Source organism: Apteryx rowi, unplaced genomic scaffold (assembly GCF_003343035.1).
Source record: "Apteryx rowi isolate R43461 unplaced genomic scaffold, aptRow1 scaffold_457, whole genome shotgun sequence".
Taxonomy (NCBI): domain Eukaryota; kingdom Metazoa; phylum Chordata; class Aves; order Apterygiformes; family Apterygidae; genus Apteryx; species Apteryx rowi.
In genome coordinates this window covers 113,594-127,708 of record NW_020450713.1, presented here as the reverse complement: position 1 = coordinate 127,708, position 14,115 = coordinate 113,594, and the positions used below count along the sequence as shown (strand labels likewise).

At 34.5% G+C, this 14,115-nt stretch overlaps 1 protein-coding gene across 1 annotated transcript in view; it reads right to left on the bottom strand.

Annotated features, from left to right (window-relative positions):
- Nucleotides 1-952: 952 nt before the first annotated feature.
- The window catches only part of ATP8A1 (ATPase phospholipid transporting 8A1), a 113,997-nt gene continuing 100,834 nt past the window's right edge, over nt 953-14,115 (bottom strand). The window contains exons 35-37 of the mRNA XM_026077534.1: nt 13,952-14,044; nt 6,256-6,347; nt 953-5,577 (exon numbers count right to left, since the gene is read on the bottom strand). Coding sequence (XP_025933319.1) covers nt 5,480-5,577; nt 6,256-6,347; nt 13,952-14,044 — 283 coding nt within the window. The 3' untranslated portion in view covers nt 953-5,479. The remainder of the gene's footprint in view (nt 5,578-6,255; nt 6,348-13,951; nt 14,045-14,115) is intronic.

Genomic DNA, 14,115 nt, shown 5'->3' with positions numbered 1-14,115 from the left:
CACAATATTCAGGTTAAGAAATGCCTTTCTGCTCTTTTAAGTCTCCTCTCCATCTCACACTTGTGACAGGGTAACTATTCATGGGGCTGCAGTGTAAGTCAGATTAGTGAAATGATCTAGCTTAAAAATAACTTTTGTGTGAAAGAAAGGAGGGAAAGGATTGGAAAGGGAACCTGGGTCATTATAACCTGGGTTATAACCTGAATCATTTCAATGGCCTCATGACTGCCAGCGTAACAGAGAAGCTGGCGGCATACCACACGGTGCAATCTCCTGAAGCCAGCTCTACCCTTAGAGCCAGGGTATCACAAAACTAACAGCGTGCGTCTGTTATTGCATGTGCCTTGACAGAATACAAAGTCTACAAAAATAAATTCAGTATTTAGTGTATATACAGAGTTAATCATCTATCTGCAACCAAAACTCAATTTAGGTATAGATATATTGATTTTTATTCTGTGGGTAGGCATTGTTGCAGAAAGAAACGTCTGCTCCTATCACAGCCAAAGGATACAATATTTATCATGTGGTAGAAAAAAAATGAGACTGTTTCCTTATTCATACTCTACCATTGAAAGAGGAGAACTGTGCGGTATGAGAGCAAAATATGGCATCACTACCGGAAACATCGTTGCAAGTCACTAAATTGCAGACTCCCATACAGCCTTTTCTGAGGTTTGTTTTTAATTCTTTCTGTGCTTCACATGGTAACTGGAAGAGGCATCTGAAAATAGCTATTTTTAAAAAAGTAAAAACAATTTTCTACTTTTTCCATAAGTCTACCCCAGTAACATAAGAATTCTTGGGTACTCTTGTGAAATGCTACTTCTTATACATTCCATTTTGATGGATTACAAAACTAGAATGATGGGTTATACATTTTCCTTTGAAAAGTAATCCCTAGCATTTGCAACCAATCACTTCAGCAAAGCTTCTTCATTTAATGGCAAAGTTTATTCATTTTTTTTTTTAACAATTAAAAGACAAAACATTTTAAATTTGCAGTTCAAAACATGCACAATCTCCAAATGCCAAATGACATGTAACACTGCATAGAACTGAATGTGTTACTAAGAGAGAACAACTATTTATAAAACACAGTGCATTTAATATCCAGTTAAAACTAAACCTGAGAAACTACCATAAACACTGAGTCAAAAAGTCTTCATTCATGCAGCTTCATAAGTTCCACAACAGTTTCAGCAGTAATGGTTTAGTGGAGCTGGAAAACCTCACTTTACCTTGAATGCAAACTTTGCTTGGACATAGTAACTGCTTTCTGCAGCAGTTCATACATATCAAACACTGAAAAACTTAATGAAAAATTAAGTTGAAGTAGAAAAACAATATTAATGCATTTATGGCTTCTATTCTACAATAAAAAACCACCATAAAACATGATTTTAAACAAACTTACTCTGGTCACAGCTTTGCAATTACAAATCACTCTATATAAGGAAAAGCTTTCATTTACATTAAAGTACCAGCCCTCCAAAGTGCCCAACTTTGCACATCATTACTCAGACGAGTAGTCCTTATACTTACAGACAGTCCAATTGAAGCCTATGTGAGGAAGGGTTTGCATAAGCAGGAACAAGGTTTGGAATGCTAAAATATTCCTTCATTTAAAAAAGAGCTTTTGGTTAACAGAGAACAAACTGGGGGACTGAGGGCAGAAGGGGGAAGGAGAAACTCATTTGTTGAGCTTTGCTACCAGTGAACACATCCAGTGCCCAAAAGACTGAACTGACAAACTCATTTGCTCATATATCACTAGCTTCTGAATATATTATGAAGAGACTTTTAATGAAGGCATTAAAAAAGGGAACAGCAACCCATCATGCATTGCCTCAGAACACTTAAAAGTATTATATCATGCAGACAGATAAATTCATCAGAACTACACGTGCTTTTGCACAACACATAAGAAGAAAAAAGTGAAAATTTCTCTCCTTAAATTTAACATACATTCCAAATTACTAGTCATTCAAGATGGGTTTAAATGTAATGAAAGAAGTCTTATGACATTTAATACACATCTTTGTAACATGGTGGACTTTCTGAACGTACATGAACATACAGGAATCTTCAGCTATTTATTACTATTTCAAAATATTTTATTTATCATTTTTATACAAATAGAATGATGATTAAATATAAATCTGTTGAAACTGCTTTGCAAAAATAAGTCTAAAATCAGGAAATGGCAAGAAAAAATTCCAAATACAAATTATCAACAGGTTTGTTAAAATTTGTTACGTGTTACTTACTGTTTTGAATCATTTATATATATATATGTATTTAAAAATAATCAAGCAACTGTATTTATATATGATATCTGATTTGTAAGTGGCACTGCTTCAACTTTTTTGAAGGAAATTTTTTAATACTACTTTGTTACTGCAATATAGTGCACATAAAACAGATGGAAAATTCCATGTGAATTCCATATTTAATACAAATTCAAATCTTTAAACAATAAGAACAAATGCACTGTGATGAACAATTTTGACTAAAATGCTTTTTCTTTAAATAAACATCTGCACAATCCTCTTAATTTAACAAAGATATTATATACTAAGCAGATGATAACAGATTATATTACTGTGTACTTAAAATGAAAATAAAGTGCATATTATATTTTGGATCTGATTTAAAAATGGGCATAAATAGCTAAGATGATCTTTTATTCTAAAATGGAACTGTATGAGCAGTCAAAAAACATGGTTAGAACTGCCACATTGTCTTTTTACTATTTGCAAGAAATCTTCCCACCACTAATTACCAAACAGTAAACAACATAGGGGGTGGAAAAGGTATAGAGACAGGAAAAAAAAATACATTAGAAGTAATAAAAGTGAAAAATGCACTTTGTGGGCTACTACTTAAAATCCTGTAAAAATGTAAGGATGAAACAGTGAAAAGATTATGCTATCTTAAAAAAACAGAGCAAAATATGGCATAGCACAACCACCAGCACAAATTACAGTCTAAATTTAGGGTCTTAGAGATTTTTCAGTTGCTTTCTTCCCTTTTAACATAGATAAACAAAATTGGAATATACTGTGTGCCTCCCCCCCTCCCCCATTATATTACACTGGCAGGAAACATTTTTATTTCATAGGAAGAGTAAGTGATCTTGTAAATTTCTCATACATTAACAATGCATTTCTAGTCCTCATGCCATTTCTTCAAAACTAATATTTAAACCATTTAGAACAGAAAAAAAGATCAAAAAATAATTTACTAATAAAGAGTATGTATGGATTGAGTTGTTTCATATGAGTTAAGTACACTGAAAGATTATAAAACAACAACAGTGTCACGGTTCAGAAATGTTTTGAAGTTGGCCATTGCCTCTCTGATGACAGAAAATAGGATCCCCATTTTAGAAAGGGGCGTGCCCCCAAATTTTTTCTTGCCTTAGGTCAAGTGATTTGGCCCTCCCATATTGATCCATCTATTTATCTATGCTTGAAATGGCTTTTCTGAAGGCAGTTCTTGTCTGCATGACTGACTGGCAGCACTGTTTCTAGTGGGATWCATTCCCTTTGTCCCTATGTCTTCTGTTTTCTCTTCTGTGTAAAGATCACTCCGGGAAAGTGGGAGGAAGACATTGCGTAACATGCATATGAAATGCAGACTGCCTTCCCATTGATATACCTTCCTAAATATGTACTTTCATACAGTGCTTTTTGTTGGCGTTTTCATGTATATTTGCTAGTTTCTCCTAGAATAGAGCATAAGAAACTTGGATGGTGAAATAAAGTTAGATGCTGAGTGTTGAGTTAGATGAAAGGCAAGAAGATAAAGTCAGCTTTAGTAAATATATGACAAATCAGGGAGGATAGAGAAAAGATGGGAGTGTATGGCTTGTTACTTACAAACAGAAACTGGAGGATTTGGAGAGCAAACAAGAAATTCTTAATCTAACAGATCATCAGGAAGGTCATTGTTCTATTTTCTATCTAGTTAATCTCCATTCAAAGAAAAAAACCCTGTCATTTCAAAATAATGCACCGAAATGCAATTAAAATTAAAAGCATCTGTTACTCTATACAAATTAAGTTAAATGTGATTTTGATGGCTTTTAAAATCAGAATTAAAGGTGGACTAAAAAGCCACACGATTTAACTATTTTTTTTTCAAAAGTAGGGTTTTTTTTTTGGAAATTCTGACTGGAAAATAGTGTGGAAATACCAACTATAGCTACTTAAAAAATCACCATCATTGTTTTTCTCAAGGGAATAAAACTTTTAATTTAACCTCCCTTCCCTTTTTGTTTTAATCAGCAGTGTTTTTTCTGTAGTCACTTCCTCTCTGTTTTTAATAAAAGGTGAGAGTAYGTAGGTTTTCTTCATGATTAATAAGTTGTAAAGAGGCTGCTGCAGTGTTTTTAGCTCCTTTATAGGAAGTGGCTTTAGTGCAAATAAAATAGTACATACCACCCAATGCTGAAGGGCATGCTTTGCTCTGACTAAATATGTTTCAGATAATTGTAGCAAAAAATGTTGAAAATTTAGTTAGTAGTTAATTTGTGTTTATAAATTAAAGTTTTTGCTGAAGCTGCAGCATGAGCAGCTAGAACTTCCAATTCTAAGCATTCAAAAATGATTAAAGATTGATAAAGGAAAGTAAGGCAGAGCAATTCTTAAAAATGTGAACAAATGAACAGTATGTGCACTTCATTTTACAAGTGGCAGTCATTTTCAGTATATGCATTACTAAATGAAAATAAAGGAAAAGCTTCTATAAGGCCAAAGGTGCAAAGAATTGTAGTTTTGAAAGCAAATGCCATAAAGGCCACTCAAATTAGGCTCATTGTACTGTAAATCTTTCTCTTCAAGTGTAGAGACTCAAGCATGCAGTTCTGAGATCAGGACTGGAGTTAATTTCCTTTCAAATTACTTCTGAAGAGAGAAAACATTTATGGAACTTCTTTGGCAAACATTTTTAGGTTAGTTTGACACAAACATCTTTAAACATCTTGATTCAAAATCTTTCTTAAAGGTGAGTTAACACCATTAAAATACTATTTTTTCAGCACTGATTGAAATCAAGTTATCAAGGCTTGTTATCAACTGCATTTAAATATTTATCATTTAAAAACCTTAACAGATGCTAATGGTCTGTTAATGTAAAGTATGTTTAGCAACCTGACCATTACATTCCAAGTATATGATCAGTATTGATTCAGCTTTGTTGTAAAATAAGCAAGCTGGCAAGATACAAGGTAAATTTCAATCTGTTTACAAAGGCTAAGCGAATACTCCTGAAAAATTTTAGAGAGATGGTGTGTTACAGTATAGTTGCACAGTGCTTATGTCTACCGAATACACAAATCCAAACTTTATGGAGTAAGACCATCATGGATCTTAAAATCTCTGATAATGAGGCCTTGGTCACAGTTCCCAGCAAAGATCTAGCAGTCTGTCTCACTGAAGTAATTAATAAGGCCTAAATCTCAAGCCGTGTTCCTTCACCATTCCTCAGGCCTTTGTTTTGTGGTATCGTAAGCTCTTATTACTTCAGACTGGGAAACTATTCCATTTTCATCTTGAGAGAAAGCGTAGCCATCTGCAGATAGAAAACAATTAAGTTTTGATCACAGTTTCACTTATTCCTCAACATTTTACAGTTTTAAAGAAAGCAGCTTAAAAAGGTCAATAGATGTGAATAAGCATCTTTTCAATGATTGGTAGGTAGAAAAAACACACTATTTCTTACATAATTTTGCAACTGTAAGATAGCAGAAGACTCTGTGCAGTATCTTAGGAATGAACAGAATCCTGTCAGAAGGCAATGAACATGGTCTGCTCTGTTTGCATTCTGATACAAATATAGTCACACACACATAGTTAAACCTCACAAACACAATATCTGATACTTACACGTTCCATAAATGTCTTCCTTTTTTGAAAAAAGATTTAATTAAAACAACTTAAGGATGCAGAAAATTTGAAAATTTAATGACCAAATCTACATATAATTCAAAATAATTCATTAACTAATTCCTTTTTTAAAGCTAATGCTAACACGTGAAAAAACAGTTCTATCCAAAGTTTCAAAAATAAAATGTATAGACACAAATTGTATACGTATATTCTAGACAAATGTATTCTAGAAAGCCTTAAAGCCCCTGTGACAAATAGTAGGATACTGCATCTTTATTGTAAACAAATGCAGTGAAACGTAGAAATTTATTTCTATAATGTGAATGTGTATCAGTTTTTTGTTATATCTCTGAACACTTACGAAGCAAGTTTTGCTGCAGAGAGTCAGAGCGATACAAGTTCACATGGTTCTTCTTAAAAACATTCTTCAGTAGTTGGGCTCTTTCAGTTAAACTAGAACAAAAGCGGACATTTGTGAAAAAATATTAACTCGCTCATTGCAGTATTCTTTTATCTTACTCTGTTAAACAAGAGTTAGTTATTAAATGAAAAGTGTCCATTTTTTAATTTTTTATTGTGCCTGAAATAATTATTAAATAGATGATTAAAAGCATGTGAAAGGGCAGATTTATGAGGTTGACGTCTCAGGTATTGTTTTCATTTGTTTGTACTTGCCACAGTACAGTCAAAACACCTGTTTGTCAGTGCACACCACTGCTTCAATGCAAAGAAATGCATAATACTGTAAATAGTTAAGTCTGACTCCTTTAGAAACAAGTAAAAGGAAGGTATTGGCTTCCTTTAAGGAGCATGGCCTGATGAGGGTGAAGCAGAATTATAGCCTCCTTTCCCTTCCCTTTAAAAAGGAGCGCTTTTTGCCTTTGCTGACGCAGTACCCAAAGGGGATGGGAAAAGAAGATAGAGGGAAAGTCACACACATGGCCATCGGCTGCGTGTACTGAAATATGTTCCTTCCTGGCAAGGGGTCCTAGCAAGGGGTATTTCACAGGCAACTCTAGAAGGCATTTTTCTCCAGATTATACCCAAATAAGGAACTACTATCACTGCTAGAGGTGGGCCATTCAGCCTGTATCCTTTCCAGAGCAGTGCTGACTGAAAGCACTGTTCCGTTATGTGTTTATTATGCCCTAATGTGATCCAGATGACTCTCCATTTCAGCCCAACTAGAAAAGAGGAGGAATATTAAACAGTTTTTAAACTAACTGTGGCTCAAACAACAGTGGAATGCTGCAAATTAAGTAGCGAATGTGTCAAGTTTCCTCACAGTGCATCTTTCTTACAGTTACAGTTCTCACAAATAGGATACTACTTTACTAAATAATTAATAGCTGAAATAGCCTTAGCTCAGAATGTTTTCAAAATGTAATTGACGATTTTGATAATGTATTAAAAACGTGCAAGGAACTATATTAAAAATTAATTTATTGATCCAAATTTAATATTCATTATGAATTAGAGCTTGTATTTCAGAAAAACACTAACCTGTCATTTAAACATTTCCAACAGTGGAAAAACAGACCCCTCCTTGGTGAACTAGTCTAAAAATTAATTAATTCTTTTAAAAAATGTATCTTACTTTAATTTTGAGTATATAGTGATTTGGTTTCATTATAGTTTTGCTGGGTTATCAAAGTCATTTCTTGTGTAAGTACTTAGTATTTATGAAAGATCTCACATACATACTTAGTGAGGTTTGACCAGTCAAATTACTTTTTAATTTTCTCGTTGATTAGCTACACAGGCTACCTTCCCAGGCTACCTACCAAACTTCAACTGGTGGAAGGAATGGAACTAGACTGCTTCCCCTACTAGATAAGTATTCAAACCATTAAATTAGAACTGCTCGTTCTTTCTTCAGTGAGTACTTAATTTTTCTACACAAAGTTGAATTATTAACTTAAACTGGAAATACTGTCTCCCCTTTCTGCTCCCCTCCAGTTTATCATCTGGTGATTAAAGCATATACCAGCAGGTAAGAGCTCGCCTCTTAAGTTAGAAGAGGGCAATAAAGCTAGCCTTCTCACATYCATAGAGGAATGCTAACTGCCAAACCTACAGGGTGAGGGGACAAGTGGGGAAAACCTGCTCCTGTGGCCATGTTTTGAATGAAGAGCTGGAATGAGACTTCCTTGTAAAAAGGAAGTAGGTACCAATTCCAGGAAAGGGTTCAGTGTCATAAAACCGAAGCTGAGATTGGAGCCAAAATCTGAAGAATAGAGAGATCGGAGTACTGGTATACACCTTGCTCTCAATGTTTTTATTAGCTAGCTTGTTATTTTCTTGGGTTTGAATATTTTTTTCCCTCCTAACTTTTCATCTAGGCTGCATAAGAGTAAGTTTTTAGTTCAGAGCTAAAAACTTTTCAAGTGACAAGATGACTAAAAAGTTACAGGCTGCAATGCTGTGCACATAGGATCTTTTTGTAGTTTAAACAATATAAGCACACCATGGGAGTAAATAAATACCTTCAGGTAAGGTGGGAGAACAAAGAGGTGAAAGACCATGTGACTATTGACAAAGACATTGGCTGTATCTCACCCTCAGCACACCTGAGAAACCTTTCTTACTATAAGTTGTGTTGAAATCAGTAAATATCTATGAAATTTTTGGTTTTGACAGGTGTTGTGTTCTAATACAAAACAATTTTTAACAAAAGATAGCAGGCCTGTTCTAGCTTTTTTGGTACCATGATAATCCTTTGTTTGTGTTCCAGAATAAAATATTCAGATTCTTTAAATGCTAAGCACTGAAAACATGGTCTTAAGTTTTACATGAATGTGCAGTATGCACCTTTGCTATTTTCTATATTATAAAATATCCACTGTGCATAGATTTGACAGCTGGTACAGAAAATACAAATAAAGTAAGAAATACATCTGGGAAAAGAAAAGTGCTTTCAGTTTAAAGGTAGGGATGTTGTTCATGTTATGGTTAGTATATGTAATGTTCAACCCAGTAAAAATATTTTTGCAGTAAATATTAAYGTTGTTGTTGCTGAAGTATTATATACCAAGTATCAGAAAAGCCTTTTGGAAAAATAGCTTATATACAAATAGTATCCTTTAGCCTAATCATTTCAATTTTAAATACAAATGGCTTTCTAGCATTTCAATTACAATGGCTCTAATGATAAAAATCAAATTTTCCGTGGCACAAATTCGTTAATCTACTGAAACTGCTCTATTCTTTATGCTCTCAACGCATCCTCAAGTCAGTAGTATTCCAACATGAAAGTTTACTTTCAGTTAGAAAAGTGACCGAGTAAAACTTGCACCTTCTTGCTCAAGATATATTCTTACTTAACTGACAAGTATATGTGACAAAAACAGTTTTGCTGTGTTGTCTACATAAGGACAGAATAAATTACTTGTTGACAGTTTTGGGAAAAAATTCTGTTTACACATCTATTTTTGAGACGGCAAGATATAATAGGAAAGCTCTTCCTGAGTCTTCACTGGGAACAGTTAAAATATCTTTTCAAGTCAGCACTGGAAAAATATGAGGGATGACAGCTCTTAAGACTATGTCAGTATGTCCTGCTTTTAAAACATATCCTAAGATATATAACAAAGATCCTTGAAGAACAATATTTTAAATTATTCCAATCTAAATGACAATTTTATTTGAATTTTAAGAAAACAGCTGAAAGTGCAAACCTAAAATGTAAATAGAAAATTCCTATCCTAACACTGTTTTATAGGAAAACACTGAAGTGTAAATCTTCATAATCTTAATTATATTTATATGCATGTAATGTCAGGTCAACACAATTCTAACAATCTGCAACAAACATATGCTAGCTAAAAAAATAACATTAATATACTTTTTAAAAGTCAAAATTCAAATACCATCTGATTATAGCATCTAACCAATGGAAAAATCTTGACTTGTTATTTGTGAAAGCTAAGCCTCTTACTTTGTGTTGTATTAATTTGAAGATGGGGATGAGCAGCAGGAAAAAGTTTGAGTTATCTTTCTCACTATTTTACTCTTAATCAGTGCTTTACATTCTCTAAGAGCCTGCATTTTAGATTATTTTGTCATTTTATAAGAACAGATCCCTTTTCTGTTACAGTGTAGGAAGGTACTTCCAGACATATGCACACTAGAAGAATATTCATTGACTTTGAAGAACATAAAAGAAATTTGTCAAAAAACCCCATTGGTCTTATGTGAAAAGCACTACAACTCATGAGGAAAAAAATCCCATGTGATGGCATATCTAAAGCAGAGATGTTGAGAACATTCCTTTGTATTTTCATCACTTACTCTGCAGTGTTAACAGGCTTCTACAACTTAGGAGACTCAAATATGGTTTACAGTAAAATGAAAACCAAAAATGGTTTTCAGTAAAATTTCTGAAGATGTAAAGCCAGTTCATCAGACCAGAGACTTCTCAGGTCCCRTTTTCTTAACAAAGAATACTTTCTCCATAAAGGGTGAAATTTTGGCTCTATTACCTGAATTAAGATACTATATGCAAATATATACATGTATGTACGTATGTAAAAAAAAAATCACTCAGGACATAAATCCCTGATCCTTAGAGATATTAAGATGTCTAATATTCATTGATTTATACGTGAGGCAGCTGCTTATATACTTTAAAGAATAGAGTTCTCAAAATTACTTTGTGGAGAAGGAATGGATCTAAGAAAGATATTCTTGCAGCTAGCAAAACAGTCTTTATAAAGCCCTCTGGACTACTTAATTGTGCGATAAAAATATGATTATAAAACTAGAGAGGTACTCTAAACCTATTCAAAAACTGTTAGCAGCTGAAGGCTAAAATACAGAAGTAATATAAAGGCTCCAAGATTAAATCAATTAAATGCTTTTGAAAAGACAGATTTTCTTGGAAGACTGAATTACTAACCATATAGTTGAGGAAAGAACAAGACTCTCCTTTAAAGAAGACACATACACAATGCCTAGTACTTGGAAGCATCAAGTTTCTCTGACTTAAAAAAATAAGGAAGATGAAGGAAGAGCACACTGTCTAGACAACTGAACTAAAAGTAGCTAAATCTGGGATGACAAGAAAATTCTTCGGAATGCAACACAAAGTGATACCTTACTGTCCTCTATATCCACCACAAGAAGTTCCCCTTTCAGCACTTTCTAGTACTAATGCCCCTTTTTTTTTTTCTGTAATTCATCCTTCTACAATTTTTGAATCATATTTTATTTCTCCAAGGCTCCTGAATTGAAGATTACGTAAAAATAAACATCCTAATATATTAGCCGTATGCATATTCACATTGTCAGTCAGGTAAACCTTTAGCTTTAGCACTGATTGTTGGAAGACTTCTCTCTCACCTTTCTTTTTTGCCATCATGCTTCCTACACGAACTTGTGAATAAAGGAGAAAGCATAACTCATATTTAATCCCTAAAGTCCAAACTTTTTCCAGAATGAATTCTGAAGGTGGAGGGGAGACAGTCAATGAGTGTCCTTCCTGAAAGATTTGCACACCCAGTAAGACCACTTTAGTCTTCTTTGTCTATATATGCCTTGATACTTTGAGAGGCCCCTAAGCAGTACCTTTCCTGAACCTGTACCAGTTATCTGGGTAAGGATCTCAGGATCTTAGAAAACTGACTTGAAATTTTGCCTAGACCATGCCGCACTGTATCCGAAGGCCTTCATGATGGCACAGTCATTGGCAAGAGAGATCTGAAGCAAGTGAATTTTTTCTTGGCAATGCCACTGAAGTTACCTGAGCTCTTATACAGTACACAATTATGAATGTTGGCTTCATCCTGGCAATTTCATAGCAGGTCATCACATAATCTACTATCCAGTGTCACAACGCTGGATTGAAATAACTAGGCTTCTCTTTCTTAGAAAGGAAAAGGAAAGGGACTAACCGTTAAGGTTCTGCCCTATGAACACTGAAAACAAAATATGTTTTTGATATCCAGGGTATGAAGGAGCCTCAGCTCTGGAAGTGAGGGCTTGGAAAAGAACAAATGATTCTTTTTTCAAATTAAATTCACAAATTACTTCAGATAAAAACTTATGATTCCTGAAAGAGAAGACAGCCACAGTGACCTCAATCTCCAACTCCTGAAGCAAAGGTGATAGTTAACAGAAAAGCTATTTTGATCAAAAGATGAATCAAAGAATGTAAGGCTATGATTTCAAAGGCCTCATTCATGAAGGGATATGAGCATTAGATTAAGTCTACTGTGGTTCAAGTGTCTAAAAGAAGAAAAAAGATCAATGACTTCTTGAGAAACCTTGAAGTGATTGGGTGAGAAAAACAGTTTTTAATGCTACTATGTACAACTTCATGGAACAAGAGATGCAAAATGTATTGAAGGGAGAGAGGCTTTCAGGGAAGATAGGCACTTGGCCTGAGTGAGCTTTGCAGTGAGAGGGGCATCCATAACAATCAATTTAGATCACTGTTAAAGGTAAAAGAACTCACTCTTGCAAGTATTCATTGGGTCCTGAAGTGGTGAATAGAAAGTATGCTTGACACAGGACACAGGAATCCCACAACTGTGGGATTTTGCAGTACTTTAGTACAAAGCCACTGCTACAAAGACAGTATATGGAGCCTGGTGGGAGACATAGCATAGGTACGTGCACCTACGCAGCCTACCACACTAGACTAGGTGTTCCACTGATGGCTGTTCCACTAGGTGTTCCACAGGATGAGCTTCCAGGCCATGCAGTATCTCTGTTGGTATTTGTCTGTGGTACCAGGGAAGATGAACTCCACTAGAGATAAAAAAGTTCATGTAAAAGAACATCTAGCAAGGAAATGGAAAAGTGGCAAACAATGACATGAGCTGGATACACCAGAAATGGTGGTCATCACCTTGGTATCCCAAGTAATTTGATTTCAATCTGGTAGGACCTAGCAAGTTGATTCCCATAGAACTGGAGGAGGAATACAGTAAGATTAAATGAGAAAGGGAACTTAAGTATCTTTATGAACAGTCAAAGGTGCTGCCTGATGTTGGACCTACAATAAAAACATGGCTGCTGGTGTTTTTGCTGGTTTCCTTCCATGTATGCCTTGATAGGAAAAAATACTTCTTGGCTAAGCAGTTCCCTTCCCTCCCCCTTTGCCTGGAAGATACTAAAATATCAGTAGTCTAAAAAGATTAAAAAAAAAAAAAAGAAAAATCAAGCATCAATAGTTTTTTTTTTTTTAATTTCACAAAAATCATGAAGACTACGAAAGAAAGCTCTAAATGCCAAATGGCACTAAAGAATTRCAAGTAGGGAGTGTGCTCTCTCCTCTTATACTCACATTCAGCAAGCACTTCCTATGAGTTCAGCTAGGGCTAAAAAGACTGAATTGTTTTATGAATGCATTCTACACTAAGTTTACAATATAAAAATGTTCAGTTCTCAAATTTACCTTCTCCCTTCTCAAATTACCTGCCTGACACATGAGGGAGCATGTAGCAAGAGAATTTTTGTGGAGTGTTAAGTTGAATTTATTTCTTATCTGATATAGATTTGTCAAATCTGATTCTCTTTATTTAGTCATGAAGGCAGAGATGCACCCTCTGGACTGGCAATGGATAGCAAAGTCAGCTTGTCCTATTTAATTTCAGCAAATCCTGGAGAGCGATTGCTGTTTTCCTCTATGCTACCAAGCAATTTTTTTTTTTTTTTTTACTTTTTTATTAAATAGTTGTGCTTAGGCTCAAGTTGTAACTATAATTGTGAATGATCTAGGTTTAAACTCACTTTGTCTTAACTGTTAACACAGTTAAACTGACAGAACTGAAATTCTACCACAGCTTTTTTCAATACATAATAACTAGAAACATAAGCATCAGCTAGAAGGAAACACACCGGTTAAAAGCTTTGATAAAAACTACCTACAGCTAAGCATATGAAGAACCACACAGGCTGAGTGTAGCTGAAACCTCTTTATAGACACCTCCAGAGAATGTTTTTTGCTTGTATGTTTTTGGAAAATAACCTTTTGCCTTTGACACATGTATGAAGCTGAAAACATTTAGCATTATTATTATTTAAAGACAATGGTCTACAGATTTTTATAGTACCTCTTGCCATGCACAACTGCTCCAGGATCCTCAGACTTTGCTTCCAATTCCTGTACTTCATCTACCAGTGTCTTAAAAGTAGCTCTTTTCACTCTGTAAAAAATACAAAATACTGGCAGATTTACTCTCTTGAAACCCGAAGATCATTGTTTAAAAACTCGTAA